The sequence below is a fragment of the Oryctolagus cuniculus genome, chromosome 8 (genome assembly GCF_051225735.1).
Source record: "Oryctolagus cuniculus isolate XC-2025 breed Fujian yellow rabbit chromosome 8, ASM5122573v1, whole genome shotgun sequence".
In the NCBI taxonomy this organism is placed as follows: domain Eukaryota; kingdom Metazoa; phylum Chordata; class Mammalia; order Lagomorpha; family Leporidae; genus Oryctolagus; species Oryctolagus cuniculus.
The window spans coordinates 100,332,283-100,351,960 of NC_142874.1; the positions used below are offsets into that span (position 1 = coordinate 100,332,283).

The 19,678-nt window shown below is 39.0% G+C and overlaps 1 protein-coding gene across 11 annotated transcripts in view; it reads right to left on the reverse strand.

Annotated features, from left to right (window-relative positions):
- Positions 1 to 1,108: 1,108 nt before the first annotated feature.
- PDLIM5 (PDZ and LIM domain 5) overlaps positions 1,109 to 19,678 on the reverse strand; it is a 222,817-nt gene continuing 204,247 nt past the window's right edge. For all 11 annotated transcript variants that reach the window (XM_089302614.1, XM_008267586.5, XM_008267585.5 and 8 more), the window contains 4 exons: positions 12,271 to 12,451; positions 8,824 to 8,944; positions 5,386 to 5,501; positions 1,109 to 3,990 (listed from right to left, as the gene is read on the reverse strand). In XM_089302614.1, the coding sequence (XP_089158740.1) occupies positions 3,901 to 3,990; positions 5,386 to 5,501; positions 8,824 to 8,944; positions 12,271 to 12,451 (508 nt within the window). In that variant the 3' untranslated portion in view covers positions 1,109 to 3,900. The remainder of the gene's footprint in view (positions 3,991 to 5,385; positions 5,502 to 8,823; positions 8,945 to 12,270; positions 12,452 to 19,678) is intronic.

Genomic DNA, 19,678 nt, shown 5'->3' on the forward strand with positions numbered 1-19,678 from the left:
AGAAAACCTTTGATAATCTTATATTGGGGATATTTTTACTAAAAAACACTGAGCGACAGGGAGACCTGCTCTGGTTTGAGCAGTGAATGGGGATTTATTGTGAACACACAGTTGAGACTTAAGCCTATAAATCTTGTACTGGATTACTGTTTCTTAACGAAGGAATGACAGATCTCTTATTTTGTCGGTGCATTTTAATGTGCAATGACGTGATTGATAGAAACCAAACAGCAGCTATTAAAATGTCAGATGCAGACTTGATGCCCTTAAAAGTTTGGCTTCTGGAGTTTAATATGCTGTGAGCAAATAGACTAGAATTTCTCCTTTATTCCCAATATGCAGCCTGCAACAGAAACATTCCTCTTTATACCCTAGAAAAAAAATCTTACTCAAACCAATAAATAAACGAGGAAGAGGTGAGCCTCCCTATCGAGGGAATAGTTAGTTAATGCGATTGGGATGAGTCACGTATGAAGTAACATACCCTGACTAATGCCAAATGTGAAAATGTAGATGCTGATTTATGGAGTTCAATTATGATCTATGATATAATATGATGCTTGATATGACAAGTTATTTCAATAAATAATTTAAGTAACAAATACTTTATCAAAGATGGGGCTTACTTACCTATTGATTCAAACACACAGCACACACTGTACATGTATACAATAAAATATGGATGCAAGTATGTTAGGGACGCCTGACCTAGCAGTTAAGATCCTGAGTCCGACACTGGAGTTCGATGCCTGCCTCTGGCGCCTGACTGCAGCTTCCAGCTAATGCAGACCCCGGGAGGCAGCAGTGAGGGCTCAAGTCACTGGGCTCCTGACGCCCACATAGGAGACCTGGACTGAGTTCCCGGGTAGCCACTGTGGGCAAGTGGGGGGTGAGTCAGCAGATGGCATCTCTCTCTCAAATACAATAGAAATAAGATATTTTCAAATGTTTTGCTTCTAAAATATTTTGACAAGCAAATATCATAAAAACGGCATTCTTCTCAGAATTACATGCTCTGTGCTATCCTGTGACTACTGGAACATGGTTTGGGGCCATGATAACTTAATGGGAAGCACTCACCACCCAAAAAGAAAGTCCAGAAAGCTTGTTGTCATCACTGCAGTCATTTATTTATTGAGTATGTGCACATTAAGGTATTACTATATTGATTATATTTCTCGTGATTTTTAATTAGGAAAATGTATCCAGAAGCAGAATAGCAGATATATACATACTTGAAAATGTAAAGAAACAGAAGACAGAGGTGAAGAAATAAGGCAAATTATACATAAAGAATCCAAATCTAATACCTTTAAACAACTGAGGACGAGGAGACAAACTGTAGCCAGCCTGGGTTTGTGTAGAATGACACAGTTTGCTTCCCTCCCGGGTGTGTGACAGGGTGCTCTCTTCCATAGGAGTGACCAAACGCCAAATGCCACAAACTGTTTCATGTAACACCAGATTCACATTCTACAAAAGTGCTCCTACTCACAGTATCCCTTGAAAAGGGTACTTCTTTGTTGCAGATAATTTTAAACAAAAAGCTGCATTAATATTCTGAAGATTTAAACTATTATTTCTATTTAATAATCTGCCCAAGTGATTAGGTTTTAGTTTTAGACTCTAAATGTAACTTTAATTGATAGGAAATATGTATGCTATGATAAGTGTTAAGCACAGGGGATAATTTTTAGGCTGCTACCTCACCAGGAAAGACTCAGTTCATGTAAGTCAAGATAAAATGACACATCTGAACCTATCACTAAAATCCTGAAAATGGAAAATCTAAATTTTCTGAGTCATGTACTAAGATTTAGTTTGTCTTATAACAAGTATAGCATTCTGAAATATACATCTAGAGAGACTAAAAGTAAATGCTCTACAGTGAATTAATAAAAAAATGCTACTGACATGGAATATTTATAATCAGAAAAATAAATATTCAGGGAGCTCACCAGAAGAATAAAGTGCTCTGCCAGTTATTAAAAGATTAATGCTGGTGAATTAAATATGGCATTCCTCACTGGAAACTACAGACTCTTCTGGGTCACGGTCAATTCAATATGCATTTCACAGGATTGACTGCCTTAGGAACAGATATACAAATCTGCCGCAGAAGAGATGGACAAAGCACAAAGACAAAATGATAAATTAGGAAGCAATATTACTCTTTCAGGTATAAAATTTGGAGAAATGCAACTTGATGCTCCATGAATAATATATAGGAAAAAAAGGTCTAATAAAAATGATACCTTTAATATAACTTTATATAAAATTCAGGTCAAATCAAATTCTTGGAAGAAAACACCCAAATGTCTCTGACTTATCAAATACTATCTTGGAACATAATAGAAAAAGGCACGACCAAACAACAACAAAAATACCTGATTACATCAAAACAGAACTACCAACTTATTTTGTATTGTAGAAAGCAAAAGATTTGTGGCAATGCACATTAGCCAGCAAGTCTTCTACAGGTGGTTTCAGCAGCGATGAGATACAATGCACAATTTAATTCCAGCACTTTATTTCAAAAGCCACTTCCCGCCTCCCTCCCCGATGCAGTGAGGAGGTACTATGAGGTTGCTAGTGGAGAAGCATTCAGTTTGCCACTTTGTGTCACCCCTTCCCATTCTTTTATCCTCAGTTAATTATTATCTCTATAATATAAGTCTGCTAGACCATAAATTAACAGCTTTCAGGGCAGACACCTTGAAAGTTCTTAGGGAGGTTAAACAAATATTGTAGCCTAACACCTCCTCTATAACAAACATGCACACAATGCAGGGGAGTCTTTCGTGAGTGATGGGGCAGAAAGGACTCGGGACTCTGTCTCAACTTTAAAAAGTGCCTTTCTCAACACCTTCAAATTATAATTCAGTGGGAGCATGGGTTTTCATCCATTCTAGAAACAAAAAGGAAACAAAAAGAAAAACTACCAGATGGCAAAATCTGTTTTCTCACTTGGAAAATACCAACAGGATCCATGGTTTACCACAATCGCTCCTCTGTCTCTGTGTGGTATCCATATACATAACTATTGGCCCAAATGAAGAAAACACACAATGGGCCAATTGGAATAATTATTCATATTCCCTTCCTAAATTACCAAAGCCTCATGAATCAAAGCTTTTCAAAGTTTGTAATCACATTTGGAAATGTTTCAAATATTAGTAAGAGAAAACTAAAAGAAAAAAAGTCTAGATTTTATCACATCCCCAAACCAATCTCTTATTTACTAATGCAGAAGCTATATGGTAGCTTTTATGGGGACAGGAAATGAGAGAAGCATGTAATCTCTCTTATTGGCATCACATTTTGATCCAAAACCTCATTGGCCTTTTCCTATCAGAAATGATCAACTCTAAGAAAAAACAATGTGCACATGGTTTTAAAAATAACTGATACCTACTACTGATAAAAGTCTGTTTAAACTCCTATTTACTGTTTGAAAGGTAAACACTAGTTTAAAAAAACCCAATCATTCTCTTATTAATAAAGCTTAAGGCATTTTTATTGCCTTTTGCAGATTTATTCATAACTATCCAACAAGGAAAGAAAGTATAATTATTTCAGTCAAGAGGTTGGAGCTTTTACTCTAAAGTTTAATTCTTTACTAATTTATTCTAAGATGAATTTAATAGTCAACCAGGAAATTGATTTTTATAAAGGTTATTTTATGGGCAGAAAATACAGGAAAAAGTAGTATTAAATGCCAAACTGTCTCTTTTCTTTATGAAGCCAAATATTTCCTCAGACTTAGTTTTTAGAGCTGGAATTTATCCCTTCAGGGCCACTATTATTTTTTCAAAACTCCATATAAATATTAAATTTAAAAGTAATTGGTAACTTTAGTTCTCCTCTTTCTCTTCAAATTTCTTCCTCTGAACTGTAGACTTAAAAATTCACGGAATGAGCATGTTTCTTGCAAAGTGGCTTGTCCTTCTTGGAGAAAAATGTCTGACCTTCCAAACTTTCACAACACACCTGAAAAATAAAGATTAAAGTGAATAACAGCGTTTTACCAAATGTGCCGGAGGAGAATATGACCCCCCCCCCCCCAGTGAGTGAGAAGACAAAATCATGTAGCTGGTTTTGTTAGAGATTTTACCAATACTGTGACATTTCATATAGTCTTTGAAAACCAATGAATGACTTTTCCCTGGGATATATTTGAATTTATTTAAATCACTGAATCACTACTTTCCTTTATTGGGAGGAAAACCGTCCCAATGAAAAGATTAACACATAAAGAGGTCACATTATATTTTCTCTCCTGAATTTCAAATCAGTGCTTTACATCCGCCTCCTGTTGTAGAGAACCAAAGCACTCAAAAGAAAACATGACTCAATTGCCTTGCCAAACCCTCCCATGCGCAACTTTAGGCTGCACCCAAACACACAGGCCTAGAATACCAGAGACGTCACGTGTTTGTGTTTTCTTATTCCTTATATTGAAAACTGCAGGTCTCCACCTGGCTGCGGCACCATACAGGGCAGATAACTACCCATGTTTATGCCTTCTTGTCTTTGCCACTGACCTTGTAAATTGCCCTCAAGAGCAGCTCCACTCAGAACAGAAAAAGGCCAGTCTGCTACAAGTTGTTTTTTTTTTTTTTTTTAATAAAATATGAAGCTATGAAGTCTGAGAGACAAGTGAGGTGAAGAAGAAAGGGGATCACTGGTAATGTCTGGGCCAATCACTCGGCTTCAATTAACACTCCTTTCCCCCTCCACACAATGCGTACTGGAAACTGTTAGATATATTAACTCTAACAAAAGGAATTAAGCATGCTGGATATTTGCTTTCTAAATTCAAAAATTATATCTTAAGTTAATGTTTAATCTGTGAAGCCTAACCATTCAACATAAAGCCAAACATATTACAATAGCAAATGAAATAGGTAAATATTTTATTACTCAATTAGTCTCAAAAACAAAAGAATATTCATGGGCTTTTGGCTAGGAAGTAAATAAATCAATATATAGTTTACTCCAAGTGTTAATATAATAATAGAATTTTATAATTATTTATTTCTATTTAAAGACACATCTAACATTTCCAAAAAACTACCAAAAAGCTCTAATACAAGAGAGTGTTTAAAAAAAAAAAAAGGTAAAAGACTCTTACTGTCTTAAGAAATAGAAAACTTTTCTCTATAAGCAAAATGTATGGCTGGTATTTTCTCTGAGGAGTGAAGATTTTACTTCCAGCCAAATAACTTCAAAAAGCACCATAATTTTTAATAAACAACTTTTAAAAAATCACTGCAAAACTGTTTTCCCTTTAGGTCTGAAGGACTGAAAGATCCAGGAGCTGCTATTTCCATTCTGTACAGGCTAGAACTGGTTGTACTACTTGGGAAGTAAGAGTTTACTTACTGAGCATACAAAGCAAGTGTCGTGCCAGGTATAGCCCAGAGCTTCCAGGAACATGTCGCCAGCCTCTATGGGAAACTCGCATCCATGGCAGATGGTACCAAAGAGGGCATAATAATCTGTGTAGGGTAGGAGGGAGAGACATCATTTAAATACAGTGGAGCTCTAGAATGACAGTGCCTTGAGAACAGCAACAAAACTAGATTAAAGGAGATGCTGAAGATACGGATAATCAGAAAATTCTCAGGAGACGGCATATTTGGTTTGAGATACAAGTTTACCATGTTTTAGGTTTCCTTTGGTAAGCATGATTTATACAAGTTAATGTTCTTCATTACATTTTTTCTATGTTATACCTCTTACTTCTCTCCAGCTACGTGAATGCCCAATTATGTAAAAAGAACATTGTTTTCTGAGTAGTTATCAACAGACATGATACTGTTTCAGAGAAATTTAAGGGGAGTTCCAATGACTAGTAAAATAAGACTAATGAATATCAATCAAGAACAAATATCATATTGGCAAATTTCATAGTGTATCTGACTTGGTCAAACTAAAAGCTATGGTCAGGTGGGCATTTGGCACAGTGGTTAAGATGCCACTTTCTGTATCCCATACTTGAATGGCTGGGTTTGAGTCCTGGCTCTGTTCCCAATTCCAGCGTCCAGCTAATGCGCACCCTGGAAGGAAGAGGTGATGGCTCAAGTACTTGCCGCCCAGATGGCAAACACAGATTTGCATTCTGAGCTCATAGCTTTGGCCTGGCCCAGCCCCACCTATTGTGGGCATTTAGAGAGTGAAACAGTAGATGAGAGATCTCTGTCTCTCTGCCTTTCAAATAAATGTTTTAAGTTACGGGAAATGCCTACAAATAAGTGCCATGACTTTGTCTAGCTGGATTGTACCACAGCAGTATCAGCCACAATTTCTTTTGCTACAATTTCATTTCAATTTTACAACTTCATGTTGAACATTCTTAGCCAGAGAACACCATTTATTTGATACAGATTACTGTAATAAAATATTAAACAGGATTTCCTTCTGAAAAAAAAAAAGTTCTGACAAGATATTTCTCTACAATAAATTAGAATTTACTAGCATTTTCACTTTTCTATTATGAAGCTACCCTCACTACTGTGTGGACTCCTGGTTCCCCTTTTGGCCGTAGGCACTGTTTAGCCAACCTAGACTGAAGTGCTAAGCAGGCTATAATATGCAATTTGATCACAACCTTTCTTAGCAAGCTTCCATCTTCAATATTTCTTAGTGACATCTGTTCAACACATACACATGGAGTCCCACTGTGTGCCAGGCTCCACTCTAGGCACTGTTGGGGTACAGTGCTCAAACCCTCAGAAAGAGCATTCTCTCTGGACATTCTCACTGGGAACAAGGTGTCATTGTTTACTGAATTTGTAAATAAATGATGATAAATAATTTCAGGTGGTAGTAAGTGCTATGAAGCAAAAAGATGTCATGATACAGAATAATTTTTGTGCTACTTTATATAGTAAGTACAATATGATTCATATTAAAAAATACATTACTGTAGTTGTTCTGTAACAGCCATTTCAGGGTAGGGAGAAAGACTATAAACCATTTAGGTAGCAATTACAATATCCACGTGAAAGCAAGTAGAGATAGAGAGAAATGAATGACTGTAATATGCACTGGGGGTAGAACTGCCAGGATTTACAAATTAGATTGGATATGGGAAGAACAGGAGTAAGAACAGAGTCCAAAATGGGCATGGGTTCAGGGACAGTGCGAAGTAGACCACTGATTGAGATGGGGGAAGGCTGTGTTAAGAACTGGTTGGCATAGTTAAAGAAGAACAAAAATAGACTAAGTTAATTAGAAGCAACATTTAAATAAATATTTAATAACATTTCCATTTCTAAAAGCAATTCTTTGGGTTTTTGAAATATAACTTCTTAGAATGCATTAGATATTAAGGATAGTTTTTTATGTGTTTGGCCAGAAAGGGACTATCTGCCACTTGGTCAAACTATCTTTCAAAGCTTTCAAAACAAGCAACCCAATTCCAGTCAACCAACAAAACCAGTTCTTTCTTCTGAAAAAGTAAGTGGTATTACAAAATGTGAAATATTATTAAATCAGTGTAGGTGGCTTGTAGCCCAGATGGTTTCACAATGGCCCATGGGATACTTTGCTGGAATTTCTAAGGCTCCTTGGTGGACAATCTGGAATAGATCCAGGTTGGTCTTCATTAAGGAGCCAACAGGAAGACAGAAGTCAGAAACTGAGTGACAAAGAAGGGCTGAGTTATGCTGATCTTACTCCACATTAGAAGTTGACTGTTCCTTTTACTTGCCTACTCTGAAGTCTTCCTAACTTCTAGAATCATACTTTAGAATTTCAAGGTAGAATAAAACAAAAACCTGATAATGGGAATGTAGTAGTAGCCAGTGGAGGGATGAAAACTATTTTATATTTTGAAACATGTATAAGTTGATGAAAGTTCACTTACAGACTTTGGGAAGGGAAAGCAAGCATTTAGAGTTCACTAAGACAAAAAGTAGCAGAAAGGTTTGTAGAGCCCAATTTGTTTAAAAAAGTTTTACCAAGGGAACAATCTAGGCCATGATTTCCCTCTTATTCACTAAAAGTAATAAAGGATTTCAAGTTTATTTTCAAGGCAGTTGCCTTAAAGAGCAAACTGATACCAACAATTTAAAGTTGAATATTTCTATGTTTATTTATTTATTATTATTATTATTTTTTTTTTGACAGGCAGAGTGGACAGTGAGAGACAGAGACAGAGACAAAGGTCTTCCTTTGCCGTTGGTTACCCTCCAATGGCCACCGCGGCCAGCGCGCTGCGGCCGGCGCACCGCGCTGATCCGATGGCAGGAGCCAGGAGCCAGGTGCTTCTCCTGGTCTCCCATGGGGTGCAGGGCCCAAGCACTTGGGCCATCCTCCACTGCACTCCCTGGCCACAGCAGAGGGCTGGCCTGGAAGGGGGGCAACCGGGACAGAATCCGGCGCCCCGACCGGGACTAGAACCCGGTGTGCCGGCGCCGCTAGGCGGAGGATTAGCCTAGTGAGCTGCGGCGCCGGCCCTATTTCTATGTTTATAACCATTCAAAATTCACCACTGGTCTATATGAACTGGTTTTAAGCTATATGACTTGGTAGAATTTAAATCCATAAATTATTGGAGATATAAGCAAAATATGTTTCCTACTAAGTGATGCTTATATTATCAATTCTCATAATGAAGGAGGGAATATCTACTTTGACAGTCACATAAAAACTTTAAATACTTTTTCTGCTATATGTTTAGAGTGATGTTAAATGTCCCCAAAACAAGTAGAAAAAATATTTGGCCTAATACTTTCCATCAACTTTATAGCAACATAAGGGCTAATGTTTTAACTTTATTTAAAACTCAAGAAACCAACGGTTTCATAATCTTACCGGTCTCACAGTAGGGTTCACCATCCTCCAAGTGGAAAACATTATTACGAATGGGCTTTCCACAGGCCACACATACAAAACAGGAAACATGCCAAGTTTGTTTCAAAGCATTAATGACTTCCTGTTAGGAAAAGGTAATTGGATGTAAAGATGATGGTAATAAATATACAAATTCTTATTCTAACAGTTGTACCAGTACAATGCTATAAAGTTAACCCAAAGTAGACACACATGGGGTGGCTGTTTGGCACAGCAGTTAAGACGTCTCTTGGGATGCCTGCATCCCAGGTCAGAGCGCTTGGGTCCTCGTGTTGGCTCAGCTCCTGATTCTAGCTTCCTGCTAAAATACGAGGCAGCAGGTGATGGCTCAAGTAGCTGGGTCCCTGACACCTGAGATTGAGTGTTGGGCTCCTGGCGTTGGCACGGCCCAGTCGCAGCTGTTGCAGGCATTTGTGGAGTGAACAGTAGATGGAGCAGCCGTCTGGTTCTCTCTCTCTCTCTCTCTAGGCTTTGCAAATTTTAAGAAACATTAGTTCCATGTTTCATCTTTGCCTTGGGCTTCTCATCTAAGTAGTAGGAGAAATCATCTAAATCAATGCACTATAATATTTGTGCTTTTCACAGAAACAAATCAACAAACCTACTTAAAAGATGATTACTATGTTATTTAGATATTAAACATACAGTACATAAATACAATACATTCCTAAGTGCTTGCTACAATACATGTTACTTTCTCTTAAAGGGTGCCAGGAAATATTAATTCACAAAAGTAGTATCTAGACATTGTCACAGAAGTGAGAAGAAATATTTAAAAACTAAAAAAGAAAAATCTGTATTTTGGTGCATCACAGGAGCAGTAATGCAATCAGCATAAATCAGCCATGATTCAAATGAGTGTATAAAACTTGAAGCACAGAGTGTGGATTCTAGTCAACAAGGCCCTATAGTTGAGTACACAAAATAGTAAATACTTGAGCCATATTTTAATTAGCAAAAGAAGTTTTGTGGGATTTTTTTTGCAAAGGACTATTTCTTTGAATTGAGAAAAAGAGATGAAGCCATTAAAAATCACTTTTGAAGAACAGCTCATAACATGCAAAGTTATTTTTTCCATAATATTTATGTCAAAAAAGAGAATGCCATTCATAAAGTACAATTACCATTTTGTAAATGAATTACTTAAATAAAGAGCAAACTGAAAGAAAATAAATCACAAGATTAAGAGTAATTCTGACTGGTAAATATATGGTTGAGTGAAGTATTTTCTTGTATAAAAATTTATCAAGAGAAAAAGATACAGAATGAAGTGTTAGCCATTATTATTTCTATATACTTTATACAAATGCAACAGTTCACTGTTGAAAAACAACAGGAGGAAATGGCACATATTTCAATGCAAAATTATCACCAAGAACATTTATAACAAACATACACTGAACCAAATTATTTCTCAAGGCCTCTGGCACAAACTTCCCTTTCTATCCTTGTGACAGGGTACTATTCCTTCTTTAACAGGTAATCAAACACGAAAACATACTCCAGAGGCTCCATCCTGTTACTGGGTCCTGGCTCATCTCTGAACCTGGATGACTTCCATTTTCCAGAAACTTACAAAGACTCCTACTTGGCTTTGTTTTATTAGTTATTCTAGAATCCATGGAACACAGTTATACACTAAAACAGTGTTAATGTACTTCCTACTAATAAAGTATTTGTCATCATTTGGGAGGGTACAGGCTGAACTATTCTTCTCCTTTTTTCAAAACATACTATACAAATTAACAAGAGAAATACTTCAGATGATACATTTTAGGTGTCTTTAAAGTTTTAGACCCATTTAAAGATGTACCCTAGAATTAAGACTACTCAGTAATTTATACTAACTCTCCTCACAATTAATACAAATTAGATGGATTATTTGTACCCATATTCTTATATTGAGAATATCAGCATTCAGCAAGGCTTTTTTCAACTTTTGTGTGAGGCCAGACATCTTGGCTGCTCTTAAAACCAAATTACAGGCCGGCGCCGCGGCTCAGTAGGCTAATCCTCCGCCTAGTGGCGCCGGCACACCGGGTTCTAGTCCCGGTCGGGGCGCCGGATTCTGTCCCGGTTGCCCCCCTTCCAGGCCAGCCCTCTGCTGTGGCCAGGGAGTGCAGTGGAGGATGGCCCAAGTGCTTGGGCCCTGCACCCCATGGGAGACCAGGAAAAGCACCTGGCTCCTGGCTCCTGCCATCGGATCAGCGCGGTGCGCCGGCCGCAGCGCGCTGGCCGCGGCGGCCATTGGAGGGTGAACCAACGGCAAAGGAAGACCTTTCTCTCTGTCTCTCTCTGTCCACTCTGCCTGTCAAAAAAAAAAAAAAAAAAAAAAAAAACAAATTACAGGCCGGCGCTGCGGGTCACATGGCTATCTTCCACTTGCGGCGCCGGCACCCGGGGTTCTAGTCCCAGTTGGGGCACTGGATTCTGTCCTGGTTGCTCCTTTTCCAGTCCAGCTCTCTGCTGTGGCCCAGGAGTGCAGTGGAGGATGGGCTAAGTGCTTGGGCCCTGCACCTGCATGGGGACCAGGAGGGAGCACTTGGCTCCTGGCTTCGGATCGGCGCAGCGCGCCAGCCGTAGCAGCCATTTGGGGGGTGAACCAACGGAAGGAAGACCTTTCTCTCTGTCTCTCTTTCTCTCTCACTGTCTAACTCTGCCTGTGAAGGAAAAAAAAAAAAAAAAAACAGAAAACAAGATTACAGCTCCTGGTCACCTATATGAGATGCCCAACCCTCATTATATAATTGCAAACTAGGTATTCCAGAACATGAAAGTAATTTATTCATCATTATTTATTGTGTAAATGAGTCCTAAATTACTCCCTTTCTGCAAAAACAAAAAAAAAGTGTGGTTTGAAATTATTTTTCTATCACATGTGTACTCATAAAACTGTGGTTATATTTTTAAACATTATATGCATTCAAGAAAAATATGTCATTTATAAGGGTCACATTTTATATATTTCATGAGATCAGTGTCCTGTGCTTGAACCCTGACACGTGGGGAAATGCTACTCTCATAAAAACTATGGAATTTAATTTAAAACAGTGAAAGTGTCAGCTCTGAGAGGTCTGATGTGTGTGGTCCTAGGCGACCTCTTCAGTCCTGAGCAAACAGGGTCCTGGTGGGTAGCACACCCACAGTAAATTATTTTTTCCCCACAGTGGCTAGACTTTTCACCAGACAAGCCAACATTCAGTAAGACAAAACCAAAGACAACCTAACCCCATGAGTCTGATATCCTCCCACACAGGTCTGTTTAGTTTTGCTTTACAATAATAAATAGTGATGAAAGCAGAGACGCTGGTAAAGCTAGAAGAAAATAAAAAAGTAAACATGACGGAAGAATGAAAATACTACTTTGCTTTAAAACTCACTAAGGATAAAAGTGCTTCCAATACTTACTCCAAGGATCTTCCTTTGGCATCGAACGCACTCAGGAGCAAAGAATTTCTCATAGCACAGCTCACAGTACAGGGCCCCCTTCTCTTCTACAAATCCAATGTAGGCCATTGTATTTTTGCAGTGAGCGCAGTTAAATTCTTCTGGATGCCAAGATTTCCCCAGTGCCACCAGGAATGGGCCTCTGCCAGAAAAGAAGAGATCAACTTAGCTCAAGAATGAAAGTTTCTGAAGTTTTCCTAGATAGGACCTCTTTTATGCAATGTCCAATGAAAGAAATATTTATTTATTTTTCTTCTGAAGAACTGAACACAGGCATGCTGTAAGTTTATACAGCAAGGGGCCAGCATTTTGACACGGTGGGTTACGCCGCCACTTGTGGGGCTTACATCGCATATTGAGTACCAGTTAGGATCCTGGTTGCTTTGTTTCTAATCCAGCTCCCTGCTAATATGCCTGGGAAACCAGTGGATGATGGCCCAAGTGTCTTGACCCCTACCATCCATGTGGGAGACTCAGAATGGAGTTCCTGGCTCCTAGCTTTGGCCTGGCTCAGCCATGTCTTTTGTGGCCATTTGGGCAGAGTGACCTAGTGGATGGAGATCTCCCTCTCTGTCTGTAATACTGTCCTTCCAAATAATAAATAACTAAGTAAATCTATATATCTTAAAAATGTACACAATGATTCAAACAAAGTAGTGTACGAGTACTTAAGGGATTTCTTCATGAAGGATCCCCCTCCCCCCAACACTCTTTTCCTGGCTTAAGGGTGTTCCAGTGGTACATTTTACTGAGCTACACTGAGCCAATCTGTCCAGGTCATGATTAGGAAAATGGGGATGTTAACTGTGACAGAAAATAAAGTAACCAGAAAAAGAAATCCAGTTTAAGCCGAGTGGACAGTTTGATGTTCTATAAAATAAGCAAAAAAAGAAATCTGTTTGGTAATGTCAGTCTTAAAAATGTTAATTATTATCTGAGAAAATAGTCAATTTCTCTTCTACATTTTCATATCATATTCTTATTTCTCAGCTTTATAAGACACATCAAATTCTCACTCTCCAAACTGACTACATGGACTCCAAACTGAGTATTATGGATGGTTTGAAGCCAGCTGGAAAGGTTTTATTTAACTTAAACATGACTGATTTTCTAAAAGTATCTATTGTACTAAGAACACTTAACATAAGATCCACTCTCTTACTGGATTTTTAAGTACACAATTCAGTACTGTTCACTACAGGGACAATGTTGCACCATACAGTTCTGAAACTTATTCACTTGACATAATCAAAAATTTTAATACCCATTGTTTAGCAACTTTCCCCTTCTCCTTCCCTTAAACATGACTGATTTTTAATGCACACGGGTATCATGGTAACAAATGTTTGTAAAGAGATATTTTTTCATTAAATACTATGCGGTCACGAACTGATAAGATGGGCTGGGTTTGCTTGACAGGAATCCATTATGAAGGCTTATCTTGTCATGGAGCCTACAGAGACAACCATTCGAGCCTCTGCAATACACTTTTCAGTAGCTAGCCCACACTAATTTTTATTCATAGAGTGGCTTTACCTCCAGGGCACTTTTACACTTATCTAATTTGTCCATGCAACATTCCTGTGAGATAGACCAGGGCTGTTATTATGAGAGTTTGGTTTAACAGATGGAGGAGCTGAGATACAGAATTTCAAAAGATATGACAGATAGAAAATCAGTGCTTGAGCCAAGGCCAGAAGCTGCATGTGTCCTGATTTCTAGTGTACTGCTCTGGTCAGCTTTGTTCTACCTTTGATCTCAGTACCATCAATTATCATCACTGAGTGCCACAAGGTAAACTGCTAGTAAGCATCAGAAACTGGAGTTCCAGGCAGATTATTAACAGGACAAGTCACAGAATTTGTAAGTCTCTGATAATAATATCACCTATGTTTGGTAACTACCTCCTATTGGTAAAATCTTTGCAAAGATACTGATATTTTTTGCAGAATCAGCATCTAATTTTACAAGACTCAGGAAAAAGAAAAGCTCTTGAATGACTAAAATTGTCTTTTGGGGAACAAGAAGATATTTTCTAGCCTCATGATTAACTTGTTTCTTATTAATAACCATGCTGCCTCATGCAGCACTCCTGAATTTGAGATAAGTAGTTTATTATTTTAAAACTTTAGGGCACTACACTTTGTTATGACTAACAAGGAATGCATTTGTTAACTAATTCCTGCCAGAAAAGAAAGGGCGACAGATCAGTATTCTGAAATCAAATACAAGACTTTGGATAGCCTGGCCTTCCATTTTAAACTGAGTTATAAATAACTATCCTGCTAAACAAGTTTATGCACTTAATTTTCTCAGTGTGTATCTGGCAAGTAGATTATCTTTGAAGATAACCAAGAAGTCACACAACTCAAGGTCAGACACGCTTTTCTGAGTGCCCTGAGCTTCTCCTTCAGGTAGGTATCTAGTTATACATATATATGAAGAATTTTCCAGGCTACATTTACTGTGACCATAGCATGGGTATGGGGTTTTATACTGCAATTGATATGGCCTTAAAGCAGGTTCAGTGCAATCTACCAAAAAAGGTAACGTTTTTATTAAGGCCCTTTTCAGCTCATCCCTAAGGCTGAATGGCCCCCAAAGCCAATAAACTTATTTGGCTCCTGAGTATTCAAAAGAAGCCAATCCAACCACAAACCCCTCATTCTGTTAAAGTGTTAGTGCTAATATGCACTCACAATAAAGTTCATCCGGGAAGAACAATGCCTTTTAAGGGTAACTGACTAAGGAACACACAAGCCTCTTGTTAGATTTTCTAAAATATGTGTTGAGATCAAGTCAGACTGGCAGAGAACTGAATTCTAAAAATCAGAACACTTGGGCCTGACCCCTCCTCACCCGCCACAGCCGTTACAGGGACAGCTCATGAAATGCTCCCTCGTTCTCCCTACAGGTTGCTGCCCACAACGCTGTTAGACCACAGGAGTTAGCTCACATGAACTCCTTGGAAAAATTCTGATCAGATTATTGTAACAAGAACACTTTTGCTTCCCTTGAGTAACAGTTTTATTGTGTAGTAAGCTGCAAAACTTGCTTTATTTGTACACCATGAGAAAGTTAAAAGACAAGTGGAAAGCCTAACCACTGGCTAGTGTGTGTGCCATTATGGTCAGTGTTGCCCAGTCTCAGCGCGAGTGACATTTCTAACCGACTCAGCCATGATTGTCATCCATCTCTCCCACACACACCTTTTTCAGTTTAGATTATATTCATTTATTCTTAAAAATATTTTTTAAAAACTTTCTGGCATAAGGTTCACTATTAATAAACAAATGAAGGCCGGCGCCGCGGCTCAGTAGGCTAATCCTCCGCCTTGTGGCACCGGCACACTGGGTTCTAGTCCCGGTCAGGGCGCCGGATTCTGTCCTGGTTGCCCCTCTTCCAGGCCAGCTCTCTGCTGTGGCCCGGGAGGGCAGTGAAGGATGGCCCAAGTGCTTGGGCCCTGCACCCCATGGGAGACCAGGAGAAGCACCTGGCTCCTGCCTTCAGATAGGCGTGGTGCGCCGGCCGTAGCGCGGCGGCCATTGGAGGGTGAACCAACGGCAAAAGGAAGACCTTTCTCTCTGTCTCTCTCTCTCACTGTCCACTCTGCCTGTCAAATAAATAAATAAATAAATAAAATAAACAAATTAAAAGAATAGCCCATTAAAAGACTAAACTATTTGATTAACTTCTTTCAAATGTGAACAGTGAAATGAATTTTAGACAGTAAAGAAATTCTCTTTGTTGAAAAATGAATTGAAAATGACCCTTGCACCTGCCTGCTCGCCTTCCTTAAATGAGCAGCTGAGGCCAAATACTGGCCCAACCTGATCCTCCTCACTGCACTGAAGAGCATCTTTCTCATCTGTACCCCTGGAGTTATGCAGAGATTACACACTGATGTCTCTTACATATAACACAGCACTCTCTTCTCTGTGTCAGCACAGACCAATTTAACAAACTCATTAACACAGGATTAACACAGAAGAAGCTCTTGTTCCAGCAGGGATTGGATTTCCATTTGTAAACTGGAAGGACAGGCTTGGGTAACTGAGAGGTGGAATTAAGCATCTAAGCATCAGCTACCTCTACAGTCCTCCACGCCCTAGGAGGGCTAAATACATGCTGATTGACAAATGAAAGGAGGGGAGAAGTTAGAGCATGCGATTGGCTGAGAGAAGCACTATGGCATGTAAGTTTTCACCCTGTTTATCTTCTGTGAGACTTATGCCAAAAAGGAAAAAAACAGAAAGGAAGGGAAGGTAGGGAAGAATGCCAAGGAAAACTTCAGACAAAAAGAAAAGTCTCAAATAGAAACATGAAAGGAATCGTATATTCTAAAGGCACAGACTAATAGAGATTTAGCTTCAAAATCAAATCTTACTTCTTGCTCCCCTTTGGTATTTAGCTCTTGCAATAATTTCAGTGATAGGAATTCACTACCACACAGATGACAAAAAACATCAGAGAAGCTCGGCACTTTTCCTACGATCACATGAGAGCTGAACTGTGAAGCTAGAATCTACTCAGGCCCAGTCACTAGAGAGCAGAAATTCATTCGATTCAAAGTTACTATAGCAACAGAAGGTAAAGACGAAGGTATGCAAAAACCACATATAAAACAACTCGTGAGGACCAGCATTGTGGCGTAGTGGCTAAAGCTGCTACCTGTGGCACTGGCATCCCATATGGGTGTCAATTCCAGTCCCTCGTGCCCCACTTTGAGTCCAGCTCTCTGCTAACCTGCCTGGGAAAGCAGCAGAGGATGACCCAAGAACTAGGGTCTCTCCACCCATGGTGGGAGACCTGGAAGAAGTTCCTGGCTCCTGGCTTTGCCTGGCCCAGCCCCAGCTGTTGCAGCCATTGGGGAGTGAACCAGTGGATGGAAGATTCTCTCTCTCTCTCTCTCTCTCTGTCTCTCCCTCTCTCTTTATGATGTAACTGTGCCTTTCAAATGAATAAAATAAATCTTAAAAACAAAAACAACTCATGTGCTTGTAAATAAAAATGGATAAGTTAGAGAATACCGATGTATAAAGCAGTTTAATAGTGACCAACTTTTGGGAAAGGATGGAAATAAGCAAAGAGTCACATAACCAGAGAAGCAGAGTCAAATAGAAAGATAACTGAGAAAACTTACACATACACACATTCATAAATACTCACAAAGACACATGCAGGAAGAAAGTCAAGGTGATACCCTTTCAAGTCTGATCACGCTTGAGATTAGCAATATTAAGAAGCCTTCCTCAAATTTGGAAACACTCATATATGTCACTCTTAATTCTTCTTTAATCAATAATGCCTATATATATGCATATATTTACATTCCATGGAGCCTATTTTTCTATGGATATTTGTTGCACAAAAATACTGATTTGCTAAGTAGAATATAGAACTTACTATAAAGGAACCTGATTTGTTGAAGCTAGGTAATTCTTACTTCTTCTTTTCACTAACACAGTCCTGGATGTAACTCTATTATATCACTACAGTTTGCCTGTTTGAACTTTTCACTAGAGATAGAACTCTGTTTGTTTGCTAGAGGTCCCTTAACAAAATACCACAGACTGGGTAGCTTCAACAATAGGAATCTATTTTTTTCAGTTACAGGGGCTAGAAGTCCAAGATTAAGAGGTCAGCAGGGGTCCAGCGCTGTGGCCTAGCAGGTAGAGCTGCCGTCTGCAGCACCAGCATCCCATGTGGGCAATGGTTTGAAACCCTGCTGCTCCACTTCTGATCCAGCTCTCTGCTATGGCCTTGGAAGGCAGTAAAGGATGGCACAAGTTCTGGGACCCCTGAACCCATGTGAGAGACCCGGAAGAAACTCCTGGCTCCTGACTTCAGATTAACGCAGCTCTGGCCATTGCACATTGCAGACATCTGGGGAGTGAACCAGTGGATGAAGACCTCTCTCTCTCTCTCTTCCTGCCTCTGCCTCTCTATAATTCTGCCTTTCTTTTTTTTTTTTTAACTTTTATTTAATGAATATAAATTTCCAAAGTACGATTTATGGATTACAATGGCTTCCCCCACATACCGTCCCTCCCACCCACTACCCTCCCCTTTCCCACTCCCTCTCCCCTTCCATTCACATCAAGATTCATTTTCGATTATCTTAATATACAGAAGATCAGCTTAGTATACATTAAGTAAGGATTTCAACAGTTTGCTCCCACACAGAAACATAAAGTGAAAAATAATAGATGATTTTTTTTAAATGATGATGAAATCAGATCAGACCTATTGTCATGTTTAATCCCAGTGAGAGTCAAGTTGGGAGTTGATAATTTCTTTTTTTTTTTTTTTTTTTTACAGAGGATCAGTTTAGTATACATTAAGTAAAGATTTCAACAGTTTGCACCCCCATAGAAACACAAAGTGAAATATATTGTTTGAGTAATCGTTATAGCATTAAATCTCAATACACAGCACATTAAGGACAGAGATCCTACATGAGGAGTAAGTGCACAGTGACTCCTGTTGTTGACTTTACCAATTGACACTCCTGTCTATGGCATCAGTAGTCTCCCTATGCTCCAGTCATGAGTTTCCAAGGCTATGGAAGCCCTCTGAGTTCTCCGATTCTTATCTTGTTTAGACAAGGTCATAGTCAAAGTGGAGGTTCTCTCCTCCCTTCAGAGAAAGGTACCTCCTTCTTTGAAGACCTGTTCTTTCCACTGGGATCTCACTTGCAGAGATCTTTTGCCAGATAGAATGGCAGATGTCCTAAATAGCACTCTGGCCTCAGAATCAGCCCTAAAGGCATTCGGATCTGGCTGAAAAGCCCATGAGAGTATTTCAGGCATGGAAAGCCAAGACACTCTGCCTTTCAATCTTAAAAGAAAGAGAGAGACGTTAGCAGGGCTGGTTCCTTCTAAGGCCTCTCTCCTTGAGTGTAGCTGGCCATCTTTCCCACATGTGTACACATGATTGTTCCTCTATATGCATGTCTTAACCTCTTCTTAGAATGACATCAATTATTATCAGACTAAGCCCCCCCCAAAGACTTGATTTTTATCTCTTTAACAACTAAATACCTGCTCCAAATCTAATCACATTCTGAGGTACCAGGATTAAGGATTCATGACTTTGATGGAGACATGATTCAGTTCACTACCTGGAGAGAAGTATGTCTGATTTCTGTATCAGTGGTACCTAGGAGGGGTGGTACACAAAACACCCAACGAGTGTTGCTTCTACAATGAATCTTCAAAAAATTCTTGGAAAAACTGTACAAGGATTTCAAAATTTTCATGTACCAAAAAATATCTTTTAATTCTACTTTCCACAAACATTTTGAAGAATCTTGTATTTGTCTGCATTAGATGAGAAATTGTAAAAAAGGTCACCAATATGAGTTTAA